The sequence below is a fragment of the Lonchura striata genome, chromosome 3 (assembly GCF_046129695.1).
Source record: "Lonchura striata isolate bLonStr1 chromosome 3, bLonStr1.mat, whole genome shotgun sequence".
NCBI classification, from domain to species: Eukaryota; Metazoa; Chordata; class Aves; order Passeriformes; family Estrildidae; genus Lonchura; species Lonchura striata.
Window position 1 is genome coordinate 80,350,651 of NC_134605.1, and position 21,563 is coordinate 80,372,213.

Consider the following 21,563-nt stretch of genomic DNA (forward strand, 5'->3'; position numbering starts at 1 on the left):
CCTGCAGAGGCAGTGGCTGAGAGTGTACAGCTGGCAGTCAGCTGATGCTAATGGAGAGTCACACTGGGCATTGGAGTCCAACACCTCAGCCTAGGGCTGTCCCAAAGCAAGGCAGCCCCCTGTGGAGCTGCTCCCAGGCAGCATCCTGTGGGCAACACAAATGGCCCAAGCTGGAAGGTATGAGCTGCTTCAGCTGCTTTCCAAAGCAGGCTCCTCTCTGGTGACACACACTTCCCCAGCTGATACTGCCATTGGTGATGATAAACCCCAGAGGAGGTTAGAATAGATACAAAGCATTTTCACTTTGTAGCTTGAGTTCAGAGTTTTTGGGAAGGGCAAAAAGCAGTGCTATTTTTAGTACCACAAATAACACACATGGACATTCTGAGAAATAGTTAAGTTATTCTCAAAGGAAAATGGCTCAGTTACTCATTGTGTATTCTCAGAAGAACTCAGTTTTTATGTTACTTCCATTTCATGGGGGGAATGTCAAAGGAAAGAATTTCAGGAACCCCACAAGTGAAGGCAGCAGTCACACACCAGACGCCCACCAGCAGCAGCACACTGCTGTAACCCTGCTTAGGGCTGCCTTAAATATCTGCATACTGAAGTACCTGAGCTCCAGTATCCAGTTTCTTATACAGCTCTTCCCTATTTCCTTTATCTCTGAGTCAAAAACCATACTCAAATCTAGACACTAAGGTACTATCACCACTAGAAACACCTTGTTTGTACTGTTACTGACAAAGCAGTACAGAGAGCTTCTATCATGAAGTAGAATTCCAGCAGTACTGGACTTCATTTTACAAGGAAGGAGAGAAGGAGCACAAGAGGCCTCACCAAAAAGAGCCATCTGTGGATCCACCCCTGTCCCACTGCCCTGGTAGCACTTGTGGCTGAGGCAGGGGGTCCACTTGGTAATGAAAGAAGAATGAAGGGGAAAGGACAACAGTGGGAGCAGAACAAGGTAAGGATCACTGATTGCACAGCCTTTGAGCAAATGTATTTGTTTAAGTATCATGTCTTGAAAAAAATCTAAGTTTTGCCCTTTAAATGAAGCAACTGTCCTGCAACTGAGAAGCCTACAGGGCATCCATTTTGCAAACCCCAATTAGATTTAAATTCTGTATGAATGTATCTGGTGGCTTGGCTCCCTGCCATAGGGGACCACTATTTGAGCTTTACAAGTCTTCTGAAATGAAAGGCTCACACCAAACCACAGCAAAGGGAAGACTAAATTCCCAACACAAAAGGAGTTGTTGATGCCTCCTTCTTTAAATGAAGCTACTAATTTTTAGAGTTTCTCCTTAAAAAACTAATCATTGTATTCACAGAGAAGTTTCTTTACTGTTTTTGTACAATGCTTAGCATTGCCCATGGTGACAGGATGTGCCTCCAGCACAGAACAAGTGTCAGTGTCACACAGCAGCCAACCAAATGGGCTGCATATGCAAATTCCAACTCGAGCAATGAAATACAACCTGTCCAAGCCATTTCCTCATGGCAGTATTGGCTAAGCAAAAACCACCAATTCCATAGATGCTTAAAATGACAGTTAATTTGATGGAGACCAACCAGGGATTGTGTGTTTCACACATGCAGTTTGACAAAAATTATTTTACAATTTAATTGTATAATGATTTGCAATCATAGTTCTTGGAACTAACATCAGCTTTTTGTAACCTATTTTGTACAGGAAACTAACTTATAAACTTTTCATTTTTAAAAAATTAAAGTTATCTATAAAAAATAAGAGTTCTTGTACCTCAAAATTCTCTCAGCTTTGTTCTAGAAAAATCTGATCTCTCTTAGTTCTTACTGAATGCTAAATAGTGCTCAGGGCCTTGAGGTGATGGTATTATTATGGCAAGCTTGTTTCACAACTCAAGCATCAAAGGCCACCCTCACCTGATGCTTGGCCATCTCCATTCCCTCCAAAACCACCGTCTTAAAGTCCTCCTGTTTGTCCTGTGGAAGGAAAGAGGAGAACTTTCAGACTGCATTTCATATATGAAAAGAATACTCTGCCGTGAAGGCTGTGCAGTTGCTTGGTTGGGTGCTGTGCATCAGCTAGAAAAATCACCCACCCCAACAAGTCTGTAGTCCAGAAATGGCAGACTCAAGCTAGAATGGCCAAGACACTACTAAAGAAAACCAGCACTGCCAGTTTGTGCCTCTGTTTATTTCCAGCACTGCCAAAGGAGGTTTTTAAGAATGTTTCCCTCAGATAACAGAGCTTGAGCAACACCATACTACATTAATCTAAACATGAGTCAGAATGCCCTGAAGAAAAATAAGGATCCACTCCATTTTTTGTAGTTATTTTCTAAGAAAACCCCACAGTTATAGAGGAAATGTCCTGAAGCCAATATTCATTATGTCGTATTTATCACATATCATACACCTACCTATGTTTCAGTGTGCAACTGCTGCCATGACTAAGAGGTTCCAGAAATTCCAAGAAGTTTTCTGAATTCTTGAAGCATACTGTGGGTGTCCTGACTTCAGGCATCTATCTCAGCACACAGGACTTACCAGCAGCATATTTATAAATCACACATGATAAATAAGTTCATGCACAGAGATTACTTGGAGTGTGAAAACTTTCTAGCAGATACTACATTGAACACCAGGGTTAGAGGCTGTGCCTGAAGAGCAGGCAGTTAAAACTCATTACTCCTTTATACATTCAAGAAGAGAAATTGAGTCTCATCTTCATGGTTCAAAAATGATAAAATGCAAAATGCAGGTATGCTTCAGACACTAGTTTTATCCCCCATAATTGTGAGCCTTGCTTCAATAGTTGAGATCTGCCTGCAACTAAGTTATCCCTAAATTTAATGCAGCCACTTGTATCTCAGCAGCAGTTCCTTTCCTCACTGAAGATATTAGAGACTGTAAATGCAGTAGCTACAGCAAGCTGCCACTGTTACAGACCTGACAAAGCCATCTATACAGAGAGAAACCTGAGAATAAAACTTCAAAACTTTCTGCCATATAGATTTCCTCCCTGCTTCCCTGGCTCACCCATTAACATTTCCCTGTCCGGGGGGCTCTCCTCACAGCAGGAGAAGCAAACATCTGACAGTTCTTACTTTGTGGCAGCAGAAGGGATCTCCCTGGGACAGGGCTTGGCCAGATGAGGCCTCCAACCCCACAAACTGGGGTTTTAATACATCTCATGCACCGACATAATGACAACCCTCATTCTGTTCCCCTCTAACAACTGTGCAGCCAAGATTTCCCCAGAACTGTTTCTACTGATCTCTGCCATTTTCTGTTCATCACAGTCCCAGGCTCTGCTCAGTCTCAACACTCTTAGCTCTGTCATGTTTAAGAATACAACAGTTTTTAAATTTTTTTCATTTTGTTATTAACAACACTGGTTTTCTATTTCAAAAAGTAGGTAGTCAGACTAGTATCTACATATATGACTGGCTATCTGAAAGTGATTTTATGATAAAATATATCAGATAATGGAGCATATTTTACTTTTTATTTAAATAATACTTTTAATTTAGAAATCCAAAGTCAGTGTTCATAATAATTTTGACCATAGCAGGTTATAAATTTTTCTATTGCCTGATTTATTTTGGGCCTTTTTTGTTTAGTTTAAGCCTTGGTTTTTTTGTTTGTTTGATTTGTTTGGTTTCTATAGTTAGATGTGTTTTCTGTCTGATGTTGACTTGAGATTCCTCCAGCTGGAATCTCCTACAACAGAAAAAATCCTTTCCATTCTTCAAACCCAAACGCTGCTGTGCATCACTGTACATTAAACCTTTCAGTGAAAAGCAAAAGAAAAAATCAACATACCTTTGCTTTTTTTCGCAGCAGCTTTGCCAGACGCACCACATAGGGCTTGAATTCCCTCTGATGTGTTCCTTGTCTTCGTACTTCCAAGCCTGAATCATCTGATGCTTCTGGAATAAAAGCCCAACGATACCTGCCATGAGATAACACAAGCAGATGTTACCCATACTGAACATGCAGGCTTTTCTGAGCAATCAAAAATGAGTGGATGAGGAAGTCTGGTGAAGTATCAGAAGGACAGAGGAGAAAAGAAACCCAAGTAAACCCTCAAAAGAAAAAAATAAATTAAAAAAGCTTCAACATTAGATTTAGAAACACTACAGAGCACAATCTGACACACTGTACACAAATCCTTCCAGTCTCCAATCCACATGAGTGTCTTTTAAACTGCAGGATAATTGGGGGTGACCAAATGTCTACAACTGTGCCAGGGCAGCAGCCCTCACAAGTCACCAGTGTGCAGTGTAAAGGAAAAGGCACGATACTTTCTTTTGTCCTTTGTGGCCTCTCATTCCTAGAATCTCCAGCAAATGCCAATTGTTGTGCATTTTTTTTTTTTTTTTAATTTATTTTTTAATGAAACAGGATTGCAGAGGCACTGAGGAAGCAGTTTGGACATGTGCCCACTACTGACCAATAGAAACCTATGGGATCCCCTCTCTATGAAGGTTTGTTGCCACATCTTCCAGACAGACTGTGCAAGAATAATTTAAGCAAGTCATGCTGAGATGACATGCAGCCCTCTGATCTCATGTATTACTCACTGAGATGGGTGGGTGTATTTTGAGCTCTTAGGCATTACTGCAACTAAGTACTTTAAAAATAAAATACTTGAAAAAATCCTTACTACTAATGATCTCCCAAGTGTGGCAAATCTCTTGTCACAAGCTAAATCAAACCAGCTTGAACTAATTTGATATGCAGCATCGTTTGCCCTGGAGGTCACTCAGATATTGTGAGGGAATGAACTGTGGGCTGCCCTGGCTGAAGTCCAAAGAAAGAAGGGAAACAGAAAAGCATACACTTTTATACACTAGAATTTTACCAAGAGGCATGGAAAAACATCCAAAAACTTAATTGACAATGTTTTCTACTCACATCTGAAATTGAGGCAGGTTTTCAGATGGTAAAGCTAGAGCCAAGTCCAGAAATTTGCAAGCAGACAAATACAGGTTCAGCCACCTCTGGCTATTGTAGGATGTGGAAAAACCATTGCCGCCTGTATAAGTCGTCTCCAAACCAGCAACAGATGGGCCAGAAGTTCTAAAATATGTTATAGCAGGGAAGTGAGTCATAACAACCTTCTGCCACATTTAAAACGTTATTTTTCTTACTTGCCTTTACAAACACACAACTCTTTATTTACCAGCATTATCCTGAATTTATAAATTGAATCCCAACACAAGTCTGTGCCATGAGTGCAGTTTTGTATGCATGCATATATATGTGTGATAAAATGTCAATTTATAATGAATGTACTGTATCTTATTCCCAGATATTCAAATTATGAGGAAGTTTGAAATGGTCAGTCATGATGATACTACTTTATTTGAGGGAAAAGCTCTCCAAAAAAACAAAACAAACCAAAAAAACTCAGGAAAAAAGCAAGCAAAACTTGGCCAAATAACTCTGGCTCATTTGAGAGATCTACCTCTGCTGCTAGAACTGACTGAAACTGGATCACACTCTATAGAAAATAGATGAAAAAAATGGATAATAAAGCAAGAAAAATTATCTACCTCACTTACCTAATATAAGAAGGAACTATGCTTTTATTTATACAATAAAAAAGTGCATCAGTCTTATTTAGAATAAGTGTATGACACAGAAAAGGTGTAAGTCATGCCATACATAATTTAATTGCACCAGCAGTGCATTTTAGTCAGGCAGACATTGTAAGAACTCACACTTGTATCTTATAATTTCCCTTAGTGATTTATGATCAGTCTGACAGCAGAACTTCTTTTGTTTTGTCTTGAACAGTCTGTCCCTGGTACCCCAGTCAGACTGAACTAGCCTTTACTTGTCCTTCTCAATTGAGCTCAACAGCTCTAAGACAAATTATTTTAAAGAATGACTCCACTCCCCAACAACATACCAAGGGATTTTTATAAAATTAAGCAAGGAATAAGTTCATACATTTACCTGGAAATGTCTTCATCAGCAGTGAGCTCCTGTTCCATCAGTAAAAACACTTGCACCTGAAGATCAAATGCTACATTTCAATACCATTTTTAATGGACTGTGATTTGGGAATGCCTGAATTATAAGCCTTAGACAATTAGTTTGGAGCTTTATTTCCTTTCCTGTATGAGTGGACACTGGCACCTTAAAGCTCTTTCATCCCTTATATATAACCTGAATAACACAAAGATCACAAGGAACTGTCTCTTTTATGGCCAGGAAAGCTCTCAGACTAATCCCCTCCACTACCTAGAAAGAGAGCAAGATGTAAACAAAATGAGAATAAAGGATTGTTTAATGGAGCAGGTCAGGCTCAGGTGTCAATTCCCAGAAGTACCACAATCCTGCTAACTGAAAGTAGTTCCAAGTCTGTGGTAACTTGGGTAAAGGCCAGGGGACAGTACAGGAATCAGAAGACCACACTGAGTTGAATGGGTTTTCTAGTATTTATACTATTGACAGGTTTAAAATTAAATACATCTATTGCTAAAACAACACACTTTAAAATATTTTATATAGTTTTCCTCCTTCTATTGCCTGGATCTGTGGTTATTCAAGGCAGTTAGGCACCTGCAGATTGAAAAAAATAATTAATCACAGCAATGATTCTGGTTTGCTCCCTCTGTTATTCAGTTCCTTGGGAACTCCTCGAATAGCAGGCTGAATGGATCACAGCATGCACCAACCACTCTCCTCCATTCCCACTGCCAAAGCTGAAACCCAAAAGACTGTGTCAAACAGCCAACACAGGAGATTCTGTAGGTAGAAACTCTGAAAACAGATATCTTTACTGTTTTGTTCTGAAGAGTAAAATGAGAAAGAAGAAATCTCAGCCAAGCCATGTATAAATTTAGTCACAAAATTTAGCCACAATATGACCTGAATGACCATCAACTGCCAATAAAATATGGATTCTGATTCCTATACATGGATTCTCATCCCCTGCTGGAAGAAAAATGACCAGGAAAGTAGAATTGCAAATGGAAAAAGAAGAGCAAGAGTGGGAATGGTGGAGAGGTTACATATAAATAAGCAGAAAGTGAAGTAGGATTCAGTAGGGAAGAATGAGGGCAAATGCAAATTTAATTCAGGAGACAGCTGAAACAGTGTAAGCTAACAGATACTCAATTTCATCACAAAAAACAGACATCAGGACTATGAAAATAAGCCAGCTTTCAATTTGTGGCAATTGAACATTTATTTGTACAATCTTTAGAGGAGATTTTCTTAAAAATCTTGAAGAGGAATGAGGTTGTGTCTCATATTTGCACCAATCTTCTAAATAATGAATGACACCTGCAACTCACCAGTTCGGTGATCATGGTTGGCCAAAGTGAGGTAAGGTGCTGTGGAGACATTCTTAAAAGTAATACTCTGAAAAACAGGAACACTTGGGAATGAAGGGTGGGCACCTGTGGCAACCGAAGACTTTCTACCAGCCTTTCTGAAACAAAAAGCCAAGAAGGATCCCTCAGTTCAGAATAATTCCAATGAAAATTTTCTCCTTTCTGCCTTTTCTCTCAATGTTAACTTTAAGCATTTGCCATGTTACTGTTCCAGTATTTTACTGGTTTTATTCTGTCAACATAAAGAAATAACCACTCCACCAAAGAAGAAACAAAAGGTTCCTCTTTGGAGAAACCTCCAAAGAGTGCAGTTGCCTATTTTGGGTTAGTTCTTTATATATAAGTTCCATCTGGGAACTTTGCTGATGTTATGGAGAGTTTCACCCATTACAACAAGAGGAGTTAAAAGATTCCAAAGAGTGCAGTTGCCAGGCTGAACAACTTGGATCTATTAGTGTTATTAAAACACTGCACCATCATAGTACTTGAGATATTACAAAGGGATGCTAGTTTATTGAATTATGATTACCTCTAAGCATTCAATATATAGGGGCAGACACAAAGAAATTTTTCAGTCAAACCAACACACATGTATGTTGTAGTCCAGACCAGTAAAATCACCTGATTCTATGAATACAGGAATCTCAGCTACTGACTTGACTGGAAATTAAAAAAAAACAAAAAACAAACAAACAAACAAAAAAAAAAACCAAACCCAAAAAAACCAACCAAAAAACCCCTAACCAACAAACTAAATAATTTCCAAAATTAGATTCCAGAACAAATGAAACAAAAAAGTTGATCTTCAACTTGGTATATGATGGCAACTGATTTTCCATATAGAAGAAGATACCAAAGTGTCCTTTGGTGCCACGAAAAAATGATACATCTAAAAGCTGCTGCTATTAGCCTCATCTTAAAAAGAAGATCCAAGCAGTTCTCATTTCCAGTCACTTAAGGTAAAGAGTCACTGTAAGAAATAAACTTCAGTGATAAATATGACAGATAAACTGAATTGAGGAAAAAACACCCCAGCAAAAGAAGTCAAGAATTCAAAATGTCAAGGTCACTTTTCCTATTTATCCCTAATTGATAGGCTTTTTTACCTCAGATGTTCATGTCAACACATATTGTACAGGTATCCAAGGATACTGATCAAGGGATAAGATGACACAGCAGTGAAATTATCCAGATAAAAGTCAACTGGCAGCCACAAAATCTGCATACCTCGTTGTCATTTAAGACTGAAAACCTTTTAACCAAAAGCTGCAGAAACATTGTTTCAGCTATGGAAATAGTATCCCAGACTGATCTTGCAGGTTAAAAATTTAATTGGCTGTTACTCTGTCACACCAGGAAGTCCACTGAACGATACATATTTACTGACCTTGTATGTCTGGCAGGTATTTCTGGTACTGGTCTATCTCGCTGCTAAAAATGGCAAAGGCAAGTCTCTTGAGGAGCATGGCGCGCTGCTCCAGCTCCGCATCTCTGTTAGCAAACAGATTGAGGGAGCTGCTCTGGGCCACAGCCACTCGAGCTGAAAGAGAACAGGCAAAGTGCAGCCAAGAGCTTATGCATTTCCCTTCTGATTCATTTCAAGGCACAAATAACTCTTTCTTTGCAATAATGGGGTTTGGAAGCAGATGTTAAAATGATGTATGATTTGCAGTTTGAATCTGTAACCAGAAGTTCAAAATAAAAGTTGAAAGAAAACCTGTAAGTATGCACAATAGTGGCTGGGTTTAGGGGGGTCTTGGGAAAGAGTTTAGCCATTTTTTAAAAATAAAATTTGCATGTATTTGATGCTCAGAAAATTCAGAAGTTTAGAATCAATTTTTTAAGCAGTTAGTGTCAGATCTTCAAACCCAAACCAACTAAAAACCACCCCCACCCATAATGCTTAATTATCTTTGCCATATAGGCAAAATTGACTGTGTGCCAGGATGGTATCAAATTCTCTCATTTCAGGTTATTTATGGATCTCCAGAAACAAACAGTCAAAGAAAACTTTAAAAACACTGAATAAATCAAATTGGAAGAAATGCTGAATAAGTGTTTTCTTTAAGATAGTTATTTTTCATTTATTTAATGTTTATACTGGAAAGAAGTTACTACTGTATCAATACTTACTCATCAAATCTCTGAATGTGGTTTTGTCATGTGTCATCAAATTATCCATAATAGCTCTCCAACTAAAAGAGGAAAATCATACACAAATCAGAAAAGCAAGAAAAAAGCAAGAATTTTCAGGAACACTTGCAAATTTTTTTTGCTCTTTCAGTTTAGGCTAAGGCTTCCAATCCAAGCTTTCTGTTTCATAAGGTACCATCTACTTGGTGTTATTTGATCTGAAACTGTGTTTCTTGAACCCCCTTCTCCAAGAAAATAAGGGATGCCATTCAGGGGGGACCTTGACAGCTTGAAGAAGTGGGCCTATGTGAACATCATGAAGCATGAGGCCAAGTGCAAGGTCCTGCAGAATGGTCAGAGTTATTCCAAGCACAAATACTGGCTGGACACAAAATGAATACTGAGTGCAGCTTTGAGGAGAAGGATTTGTGGCTGATGGTGGATGAAAATGAAAAACTGAATTTTATCTGCCAATGTGTTCACAGCCCAGAAGGGCAACTGCATCCAGGGTTGCACCAGGGGCATGGCCAAAAGATCAAGGAAGGTGATTCTGCCTCTCCACTCTGCTCTGGTAAGACCCCACTTGGAGTATTGCATCCAGCTCTGGGACCCCTGGCATAAGAAGGATGTGGACTCCTTTGAAGAGGTCCATGGGAGGATCACAAAGATGATCAGAGGGCTGAAGCACCTCTCCTGTGAAGACAGGCTGAGAGCTGGGGTTCAGACTGGTAAAGAGAAGGCTTCAGGGAGATCTTCTAGCAGCTTTGCAAGTACCTAAAGGGCCTCTAGAAAGCTGAAGAGAGACTTTTTACAAGGTCATGGAGTGAGAGGATAAGAGGGAATTACTTTTAAAGTAAAGTTAATCCCACTTTTAAAGAAAGAAGATTTAGATACTAGGAAGAAATTATTAATTGTGAGAGTGGTGATGCCCTAACACAGGTTGCCTGGTGAAGCTCTGGATGCCCCATCCCTGGAAGTGTTCAAGGCCAGGCTGGGTGGGGCTCTAGTGGAAGGTGTCCCTGCCCATGACAGGTGTATTAGAACTAAACTATCTTGAAGGTCTCCTGCAATGCAAATCATTCTATGTTTCTACAAAATGCTAACATGTTGTCTCACAGAACATTTTTTTAAAGATAATTATTTTAAAAATAGATTTGTACATAGAAACATACCTTATATATAAGTTTCACATGGTAACCTAAACCACAGAAAATCTGTACTTTTCTCAGTAAAGATCTTTTGGAAATTTTGGCCCATATGTTAATGGAATACATAAAATCTGTAAGGGCCATCAATATAAACAAGAATAATGTCTTACTGGTTAACACAGGAAGCATCCATCTGGAAGAAACTGGAATCCATAAAGAGGTCAAAGGCTTCCTTCTTCCATGCTCTCCTTGTATACTGATATCCACTAAGACTGCTTAATAACTGGACACAAGCTCGATAGCTGGATGCATTGTGAGCACTAAACAAAGAAAAAGTCAACCAAAACCAGATTTGAATTGTTGCTCTATAGAAAATTTGATAGACATCTAACCCTAATCATGCCTGTTTCAACTTAAGTGCCACCATCCAAATTTCTACTGGCTGAAGACATCTACATCAATTCAATAAAGATACCTGTGATTACGGAGGTAGGGCACAACATAGTGCATAATATTTACAAGCAAAGGAATAACTCTCTCTTTTTCATCACTGTAGAATACCATGTCCAGGAGATGAGCCAAAACCTATAAAATGAGAGGAAGATATGTTATAATGCATTCTTAAATTACTTTTTACCTACCATTCAGATTTTTTTTTTGTGTAATGTTCTTTACTGAACATTCAAGTTTATGATAAAAGTGATCACATTTCAGGTACCGTGCAAAATCCAGAGTATAAAGATTCCATAATTTTTATGACACATTAAGGTAAAAGCACAGAAGCACAAAATCTTGGTTAAAGCACTCTAGAGAATAAACTACAAACAAAGAAAAAATTCAGACTGACTGCAATTATCAGCAATAAATAAGATGTACCACAAAGATAAACACACAAAGGTTACAATCAAAAAAGTTAGCTACACTACACATCTGAAAGGCCATTCTTTATAACTCATCCATCTCACTGGGTTAGTAACAAGTTTTTACATGACAAGACCCAGAATCCATTCACATCAGTGTTTCCCATTAACTCTCCTCCTCCAAGCTTCTAGTCCAAAGCTTTTCATAATATAAAAGTTTATTATAAGACACTGTTCATTATCTCCAAGGAAACATTTACCTCAGAAAGTAAGGTCAATGCATGGACACTATAAACAGATGGAGTTATATTTGAAGTTTCCATTGCTGGAGACAGCATATCTAAATGAAGATAATAATAAAATATCCAAAGTTAATTTTCTCAAGACATAATTTACCTTATAGCGTATTTTAAAAATAAGTATTTTGAAGATGCACAAGCTTTGCCAGACACATTAGTGCTAGAACAATACTGAAGAATTTTATATACATTCAAATATAGCAAAGCTGCTCTCTTAATTAATTTTAGCATGAAAATGAATGTTTTGTTTTAAATAAAGATAAAAATGAACCTACCTTCAACATCTGATTCTAAGTTGTTTCCATCAACCATAATCTTGGGGGAAGGCTTAACCTCTAAGTTTCGTCTTAGCCAAGTGGTCTGTTCCAAGGAAGAACCAGCAATTGCCCCAATGGCATCCACTATCTTGTGTGTTACATCCTGGTAGAAAAAAAAAAAAAAAACCCAAGCATTTTAAGAACTTTATGCAGAATGGCTGTATTCATTGTCCTGACATGTAGAAAATCTATACAACCACATATAGAATTGCTTTCAAATAATTTCTATATTATCAGTGATTAATAACTTTACAGAAAACGAAAGGTTTTCCAACGAACTGTCAACATAAGCAGAAGATATTAAAGAATTATTAAATATAAAGATAGATATTAAATACTACAGAACTGATATCAAATATTTCTACTATATTCAAGCATCTAGTTCCACCCCACTGCCATGGACATGGACACCTTATACTAAACCAGGTTGTTCAGAACCTCATCCAAGTGGCCTTAAACAATTCTAGTGATGGGGCATCTGCAACTTCTCTGGGTAACCAGTTCCAGTACCTCACCACCTTCACAGTACAGATTTTTTCCTAATATCTAATCTAAATCTACTCTCACTTTGAAGCCATTCCCTCTTGTCCTGTCACTTGTTGTAAACAGTTGTCCTGTCACTGTTCTTGTAAACAGAACCTCTCCATCTTTCTTGTGGCTTCCTCCAGGTACTGGAAGCCTTCCCTCTTCCAGGCTGAACAAACCAAATTCTTTAAGCCTTTTCTCTTAAGAGAGGTGCTCCATCGTTCTAATCAACTTAGTGGCCCTCCTCTGACTTGCTCCAAGAGGTCAGTATCCTTCCTGTGCTGGGAATTGAATGATCTTTAAGGCCCTTTCCAATCCAGGCCATTCTATGATTCATTGTTCAATATTTTAAAAACACATATTTAACAGATTTCTTACCTGTAGATCTCTTTGATCTTTCTTATTCTCCAGACTTGGGTTTTTCATGATGAACTCATTAAGAACACTGAAAAAATATATAACTTGAATAATGGATTTTCTTTTCATAATACATTATTCATCAGTTTTCAGAGTTAGGACAAATCTGAAGATATGCATTTGCACAATATTTATTCACTAAACCTGCAGGGATTGCTATTTATCAGTATTCCAGGAAACATCTTTTCAAGTTCCTTAAATTAATTTTGATCATAAGAATTTACCAAGAACAGGTTTTACTTGATTATATACAAAACTATCTTCAGAGACAGTTTACTAGGGAAGATAAACTCAAAATATTGAAGAAAATGGTCCATAAACCTTTATACAGAAAGTCATATTCAAAGTTATATCTCTAACAGTCCACAAACTGTTTCCATGGTGAGAATTCAGTCCACTCTAGTGGGTTTCAAATACCTAAGAAGTAGTAATTATTGTTATTTTTCAGGAAAAATTAGAAACTTAGATCTGTTGCTTAAAGAGCCTGAATCACTGAAATAATCATTAAGGTAAGGTCATGGCTTATATCATACTCTAATATAAAATTTAATATATGCAGCCATTCCTCAGAGAAGAAACTAATTTTATAAGACCCACAGAACTCAGGCAATAACTCTGCAAGTCAAAAATAAGAGACAGATTTAGAAACACTAACACTTCAGAATAATTTCACACACCTAAATTTGAACATATTTGAAAATTGCAGATATAAGGACCACTTACCCAAGTATGAGAAACTGTCCTGGGGCTGGAAGACCAACCTGTATGGAATCTTTTAACAGAAGAAGCAGTGCTGCCCAGCTGTCTACTAAGCTGGTCACTGGAATCCTAAGGAAGAGAGAGCAGCAATGTCAATGATGAGGACATCATCTCCCTCAGATACTCCTACAATTTCTTTTTACATCACATCTCTCCTGTCAGATATTGGAATCACCCTTACAGATTCATTTAATACTAGGTTACTACATCAAGTCATTAAGAAACAGATGAAGGTAGAAGAGCATTCTTAAAAGAAATGCTTTTCATTGCAAAGGTGGAGTGGCAGGAATGAGTCACAGCACAATTAAGATCAGCTTTCTTTGGGCAGATTATCTGCAGGATTTTTAGGTGGGGGAAGAAAGGTGATGCAATACTATGGAACTCACAAAATAAACCATCTTTTTTAACAAACCTACAGATCAAACCCATTCTTTCTTCACTACTTATATTACAAAGACTCTTAATCATCCTATGACATGAAGATGTAAAATATTCAAATTGATCATCTGCTTCCCAATGACCGAAATAAAATTTAGCTTCTTTTCTTACCTTTGAGTATAAGCATAGAAAAACTGCAACATGCAGACTTCCAGTGAAAGATGTTTCTAGAAAAAGATATGAAACCTGTGTTGTCAGAAAGAAGCGGCATTTTTTCCCCCTCACCAGGGTAAAATTAACAATGCTGTAATGTCACTGCAATGCCTAAACATATAGCTTAATTATTTAGAATATTAAGTGTCCATTGAGATATCCCTGTATACTTCGCTTCATTTATCTCTTAGATATAGGGAAAATTTTCACATTGTGCTGCTCAGCTTTGTCAATAAAGTACCCATATCATCAGTGTTGTAAGCTGCTTCAAGAGGACATCACATAAATCAATAGGACCTGTACAGTTTCCATACCTTGTCCTTTGCTATGGCTGGAGGCTGCTTCAGAACTTCTTTCACTGTCTGTATGACAGTCTCTGTTCTCATAACACTGATAGAGCGAACCAGCTCAACCAGCAGAAGTTGTTCTTCACCTGCTGTAGGAATAACCTAAAAGAACCAGATGTATGTCACAGATTATCAACACAGACAATGGCTATGCCAAAACTAAGGCAGCTGTCCTCATGGGATTGAAATTTTATCAACTAACAGGTCACCTAGAGACCTGGTATCACCTACTATTCCTCTGAAGAATTCAGGAAGATTATTCCATTGTAAAGTGGTACCTCCCTGACAGTACAGTTGCTAATTAGAAATGCAAATATTGTCCGTACTTCATTGTATTTTTTCACTGGAATGTCCAAATTTTCTTCTTCCTAACACTAAATTACTTAAAAGTATTAGCACTACTTGAAGTGACCGCTGTAATATAAACATACCTTTGTCCTTGAAGTATTTTTGTTTTGCCTCCTTTCATTCCATACAAATGCAATAGCAGCCATGAAATGAACACCATGATTCATTGAAATTGGACCCAAAAGTTCCAGAATCTGTTGCCTCAGATTCTGAAATATGAAAGCAGAACACATACCCCTTTAGATAAGCACCTCAGCATTATGTTCAAAATATTTTCTCTGCAGAAAGCAAAGAGGTGACACATTACATTGAACTGATATATTTTAGCTTAAAAGCATATTCAATACTCATCTATAAAAGCCTGAGTTTTGTGGTGAGTGAGTAGATGACGACAAAGGCATAAAAATTCAATTTAGATATAAGGGAAGAGAATTTAAATTATTTTGACAAAGGTATTAATGAATAATTTATAATTATCCCTGATGTTCTGACCTTAGTTGACCCAAGGTTAATAGTGGTAATGGATGCAGCAGCAGCAGCAGCAGTTTTCTCCGAAGAATCTGCGAGGTGCAGGATGCTCCACAGTAAAGTCACAGAAGACATGATCATATGCAAAATAGAGAGGATCCCATTGCGTGCTTCAACCAAATGCTTCTGATCTACATTAACCAAAAGCTAGTGGGAGAGAAGAAGAGTATATAATAACTAATAAACAGCATATTTAAAATAGAGTAAATTTAGACTTACCTAACATGGCAATTTCAACCTTAACTTTTTTTCAGAAGTTTCTCATTAATTCTTACAATATGTACAGCTTTGAGACTTTTAAAATAATAGAGAAACTTTTGATTGAGTTGTCCAATATCAAATGTATTCTGAACACGGGAGGCCTCATGTCTACAGCAATCAATTTTGTATCCTCTGCCTATACCTTTGCAAAACAATTATTTCAGAATTTTAAGTCTAGCTTATACTCTAGGCAAAATTATTTATTTACATAAACAAAACCCACTTTTCAGTCACTTTTACATGAAAGGAAATCAAAGGAGTGTAAGAATGGAAAAAAAGCACAAAAACAAGATTACTGAGAAAACAGGGTAAAAGCTTCTTACGGAACCTGGACCAAATTCTTAACAGACACTATGCTCAGAATATCAGATCTAAAAATACTGCTTGACTAAAAAGAAAAATTATGAATATACAGAAGGAGCAGAAGGATAATGTTTAGACATATCACAAGATGAACACAATGAAGGCAGCTCTAAAAACTGGAATTTTAAAAGTTTTAAGGAATTAACCTTTAGTTATTTCAGGGTAACAAAAACAAAAAACCAAAGGAAGAAAACAAATATAAGAGTATTCTCTTAAAAGTATCATCCATAGAAATGTGTTTTTCTGTTTGTATTGTCAATAAACACCCATATTTATAGCTAAGACAATATATTTGTTATTTCTGTCACCCAGATTTTCATACTCGCTAATATAATCACAGTCCTTAATTTGACATTAATTGCATAGGAAAGTCTCAGACACGCAGATAAGTTTACCTGGTGATACTGTGTAGATGGATCCAGGAGGCAGTAATGAATTATAGTTGTGATCCCTTCTAATAAAGTGAGAACCATATCTGGGGGAGTGACTGATGCCATCCAGAGAGGCCTAAAAGAAGAGCAATTTTTTAAAAATTAGTTTATCTGATAGTAAAGTAATTCAAAGCAGTCAAATTCAGTTAAATAGATTATACCTCTACATATACATACCTATTATCAGATAATCCAGTTTCATATTTATACTGCTGAATTAAATTATCCAAGTTCCTGCAGAGCTGAAGAGTCACTGAAACAACCACCCTCTGAAGAACTTTTCCCATATAAGGCAACGTAGAAGTGATAAGGCCAATCCACTGGGGATGCATTTTACAGGCACAGTGCTGGTGCAAAGCTCGTATCACTGCGCACAGAAACATGCCTTGGCAGGTTATTGGCTGGGAATGTAAATACTGCAGAGAAGTCATTGGCTGCTGGGGACCGATGTGCTCCAGGTCTGTTATGACAAAGTCAAATACTGTTTCATTTTCCTCAGGCACAGTCATTACTTTGTGTTCCAGCACAATCAGCCGCTGAAGTACTTTCAAAAGTTGTGACTGCAGAGTACTACCATTGTCAAACTCATCCTCAGAAAAATTTATAAGGCTGTCTTCAGAGAAGCCTTCTTCTACAGCCACAATGTTTTTTCCAGCTATCTTTTCACTGTGCCATTTCTGGGCACTGAAGATAGAAGACAGCAGACAATGCAGGATCACTTTCTGAACCTTGCACTTGGACAACATGTCTGAAATAAAACTAGGAAAGCCCTTGGCAGAGCTTTCTATGACTTTTGCCAACTCAGCAAAGAGAAGTGTCAGAATTTCTATGCTCATCATTTGCATGTTGCGGTTTCCTATGAGGTCTTGTGAGGTTACTTTAACGTGAGTTGGATAATGGCTCCGCATGTAGTATAGACACAAGGAGATAAGAATTTCTATGTACATAGAGCTCCGAAAGTTATGGGTAGAATCAACTGGGATGTGACTATAGAAATCCTTGCCCATAACAGATATTCGATGCCTAGCTAGAAGATTTTGGAGCAATGAAAGCTGAGGAGTGTATGCATTGTTGACACTGGTAGTGGAGATGGCACTTACAAAAGCTGAAGGATTTGTTTTCAGAATTGCCTTAATTGCAGAAAAAGCATATAATGTCCTTGAAGAGTCATACAACTGGAGATAAAGCAGGACATGTTGATACAGTGGATGGATATTGAAGTTAGGAGATTTTCGCATTCCTGGGGATCCAACATCACTTTCTATTTCTGAAATTTCTCCTTCTCCACAACTGTACCAATTTTCTAAATCAAGGCCATCACTAAAGAAGACATTTGTTTGCTTAAGCTTTTCTGTTTGTGCTTTCTTCTTCTCTTCATCTTTCTTTTTGGCTATTTTTACCTTAGGTTTTGCACCTGGTTGCTTACCACCCTCTTTAACAATTGTTTCTTTTTCTGACATTTTTTCTGGTTGCTTTCCTTTAAAGCTGAACTGAATACTACTGTGGCTATGTTTTCTAGATTTTGATTCAGTGGAAGAAAGAGTAAGATCAGAGAAGGATTGCTGGCTTTCTGCAATACAAGGTGAAGAGTTATTTCTTGACATTTCATCTCCTAAGCTCTCAAGTCCAGTCTCAGTTGAGGCTGATAGTAACTGTGAGCTGTCATTACTTAGTAAACTGCTCTGGCTGCTTTGAATATTTTGATCATCACTTTTTATAACCTCTAAAGAGCTATCCAATGAACTGAATTTATATGAAGCATCCTCAGAGTGCAGACTGTCTTTAACTGGTTCAACTTCTTCTCCAAGACCACTTACAACTTTGCATATAAGATCTGTAACCACTTGTTGCACAATTTCATCAGGTGAGTCTTCTTTTAGAGTCTGAGAGCTATCTTGAGCACTCAGGCTTTCCGTTTCCACTTCATAACTGATGTTGTCTCCAGCAGATGACTGAGAACAGCCAGAGTCAGAACTCTGCAGTATTTCAGCCTGATGATCAGGAAGGTCAAAATCAGACACAACCATTGGTATGGTCTCACTGCTGGTACTTAACAAGGAAAGCCTGTCACTCAGAGGATTGACAGTCAGGCTGAAGTTCTCCATTTCATCCACACCAAGTTGTTTCTCATTGCCTTCTTTAGGTATTATAAGCTGTCCTTGGCTTACAGGCATGTGGGAGAATGCTTGAAGAACACAAAAAATGCATACATATAAGATTTTGTTCTTCATAATAAGAATTCATAATTAAAATTTAGAATTTAAACTATTATTGAGACTTCAAATTATGAAGGCATGGTAGTGTCTTTTCACTTCACAGGAGAAAAAAAATATGTCAATAAGCATATGATATGTTCACAAAAACAAGGCAAAATTGTTTTACCAGTGCACCTTAGCAGAACAACAGAATTCTCCATTAAACATTATGCAGTCTAATCTGCTTTTGTTTCCACAAGAAACAGAATTAGTAAATTCTAAACTAAAATTATACAATACATGCAAACACCTTCAAAACTTATTGGTATGTTTTTAGCCAGCCTCACATCATTCATAAAAATATTTTATTTCTTCATTAAGCTTCAAGCCATATTCTTATGTTCTACCAAGACTCAGTAAGATGTAACGAAATGCTCTGCATTATAATATTTGTATACCATTTTAATGTAAAAACAATAAAACTTTAAACAGTACTGGGGGCACGCAAACTTGAATTAGGAAAATACTACACAAATGCAAATATAAGCCATAGCTATTCCAAGACTTTTTTCAGTTACCCTCAAAAATTTCCACAATGTTTTTAACGTTGCATGTAAACAGCAAGCAAAGAAATTAGGGATCTTCCTATTGTCTTCTTGTGTACATACCATCAGCACAGCTGAACTTCTGCATGAACTGCTTTTCATTTTCTTCCTCAGGGTGATTAGGAGATTTAGTCCAGTAACATTCAGCCTGTACTCGCTGAACAGAAACTCGCTGAGTTTTTGGATGGAGAAGCAGTAGGAGCAAAGGTTCAAGAACCCTTGCAATATCATGTCTCTGAAGCGCTTGATTTAACCAGGCTTGTCCCACTGACCAAGTAGAACCATCCAAGCTATTGAGGCTGTCCAGCATGATAAACAAAGATCTAGAATGGAAAGAAGAAACAATCTAGTGGATACTGTATGCTACTCACAGAGTAATGCCATTTTAATCTGATATATGACAAATCTAATGTTGGTACATACTCCAGTGTCTTCTCCATACAAAGCTGTATTTTATTTGGAATCAAATCTTTGAACCTGCTCTTTATATTTTAGTCTAGTCTAAGGAAGAGCTAGTAACCAAGTCAGTTATAACAGTTGCTCTAATAGTAGTAAGATCGAGTATTCGTACAGCTATTAGCCTAACAAACCTTTATTGCTTTTAAGGGGTATGCCATTAAAAAAATATACAATTTTAAAAGCCAATTCACAAGGATATATGGAAAACATTCAAAGATCTTGTCTTCAAGAACAGAGAGAAGAAACATACTTGACAATTCAGCAGTTCCTACAACCATTATTTTCTTCTTTTAACAGTTTTAGTCTTGAGAATCCTTTTCAGACTAATGGAAAAAAATATATATTGGACTCTGAATTTTACCTACTGTTTTACATTTTCCAGTAGTACATGTTCACAAGCTCTTAGTTGTATGCACAGAATTTATCACCATTTATGCAGTGAGTGACAGCATAAGACAAAGAAATAACCTTTTTACTCTACTCCTTATAGCTAAGTATGCAATACAAAATCTAAATGAAGATTTTTCCACATTTGTGCTAGCTAAGACAAAAGTAGTTCAGAGTCCAGATCTTCAGTCTTTTCTAAGAAGATAGTCCAATACCAGAACACAAAACAGAAATCCTCTGCTCCTTGCCACAAAAGACCTCTTACACAAAACACAAATTAAACAAAAGAACACATATTTTAGCACTTGCTTGCAATTTGTTTTTTAAGTTTTTTTTTTTTTAGTTTTACTGTTACTTTCTACTTTATATAATTAAATTCTGGGTTGATTTCTCTCTCTTGCTTCTCTTTTTATCAAAACACAACAAGAACTCAGATATTAAGCTCAATATACACCACAGTGATTTTAACCACAGTGATGGTCAATGAATATTGTGACTATTCCTTCCCCACGCTCTTTATAGCTTTCAGGAAAGTAAATCTACATAATCATCCCTGTGAAAACAATTTTGTCTAACACTAATTCTTGTCCACAAATTCATTTCTTGTCCTTCCTTCCTCTCACGGCTACACTGTAGTTCTTCAATTTTTAAATGCCCTATGTTGCCTGTATAATATCGTCAAAGATTTTCAAGTAAAATTATTTCAACTGAATCAGACTTGCAATCACCAACCTGTCAAAGGTGCGACCAAAGGAAGAAGATTTGTTAATATGAAGATCTCGTGTGAGATGCCATAGCACTGCAAACTTGGCATGAGCTTCCATTCTTACTTTCTGTGGACCAAACCATAAGTTAGATCTGTCAGAATGTAAAACTTCTTATGAGAACTGGAAAAAGAAAGTCATACAGCATCCTAAAGTGATAATGAAGATATAATGAAATTAATTTTATTGACTGTGTTAAAGTACTATTTTTTAATCTTAAAAGCAGTAGAGCCAACAGTAGGTGCCTGTGAGCAATTTAGTACCATGAAAGCATTCCCTCCTATCTTGATCCTGCCTTAGGTTTAAAGTTTAGCCTGTCTCTTTCTAGTCAACTTATTTTCATTCCATTACTGCCATCCTGGAAAGAAACAGAGTAATTTTCTAGTCAGATATGTAGATTGAGCTCTTCAGTAATATGTAGAATTTAACTCTAGACATGCTTACTGCACAAAGGATTCATAATGATTAATACAGTCATAGTAATAA

At 37.3% G+C, this 21,563-nt stretch overlaps 1 protein-coding gene across 8 annotated transcripts in view; it reads right to left on the reverse strand.

The window, feature by feature from the left end:
• DOP1A (DOP1 leucine zipper like protein A) overlaps positions 1 to 21,563 on the reverse strand; it is a 61,030-nt gene that overhangs the window by 2,175 nt on the left and 37,292 nt on the right. For 4 of the 8 annotated variants that reach the window (XM_021546119.2, XM_021546125.2, XM_021546111.2 and 1 more), the window contains 21 exons: positions 21,046 to 21,146; positions 19,531 to 19,790; positions 16,845 to 18,852; positions 16,632 to 16,743; positions 15,577 to 15,759; positions 15,168 to 15,293; positions 14,704 to 14,838; positions 14,348 to 14,403; positions 13,763 to 13,867; positions 13,001 to 13,067; positions 12,056 to 12,200; positions 11,742 to 11,821; positions 11,097 to 11,206; positions 10,792 to 10,941; positions 9,474 to 9,535; positions 8,728 to 8,880; positions 7,302 to 7,438; positions 5,956 to 6,011; positions 4,909 to 5,073; positions 3,814 to 3,943; positions 1,909 to 1,968 (listed from right to left, as the gene is read on the reverse strand). In XM_021546119.2, the coding sequence (XP_021401794.2) occupies positions 1,909 to 1,968; positions 3,814 to 3,943; positions 4,909 to 5,073; positions 5,956 to 6,011; positions 7,302 to 7,438; positions 8,728 to 8,880; positions 9,474 to 9,535; positions 10,792 to 10,941; positions 11,097 to 11,206; positions 11,742 to 11,821; positions 12,056 to 12,200; positions 13,001 to 13,067; positions 13,763 to 13,867; positions 14,348 to 14,403; positions 14,704 to 14,838; positions 15,168 to 15,293; positions 15,577 to 15,759; positions 16,632 to 16,743; positions 16,845 to 18,852; positions 19,531 to 19,790; positions 21,046 to 21,146 (4,401 nt within the window). Of the gene's footprint in view, positions 1 to 1,908; positions 1,969 to 3,813; positions 3,944 to 4,908; positions 5,074 to 5,955; positions 6,012 to 7,301; positions 7,439 to 8,727; positions 8,881 to 9,473; positions 9,536 to 10,791; positions 10,942 to 11,096; positions 11,207 to 11,741; positions 11,822 to 12,055; positions 12,201 to 13,000; positions 13,068 to 13,762; positions 13,868 to 14,347; positions 14,404 to 14,703; positions 14,839 to 15,167; positions 15,294 to 15,576; positions 15,760 to 16,631; positions 16,744 to 16,844; positions 18,853 to 19,530; positions 19,791 to 21,045; positions 21,147 to 21,563 lie in introns of those variants that run through there. The other 4 variants (XM_021546154.2, XM_077782318.1, XM_021546131.2 and 1 more) reach the window with 2 other exon arrangements.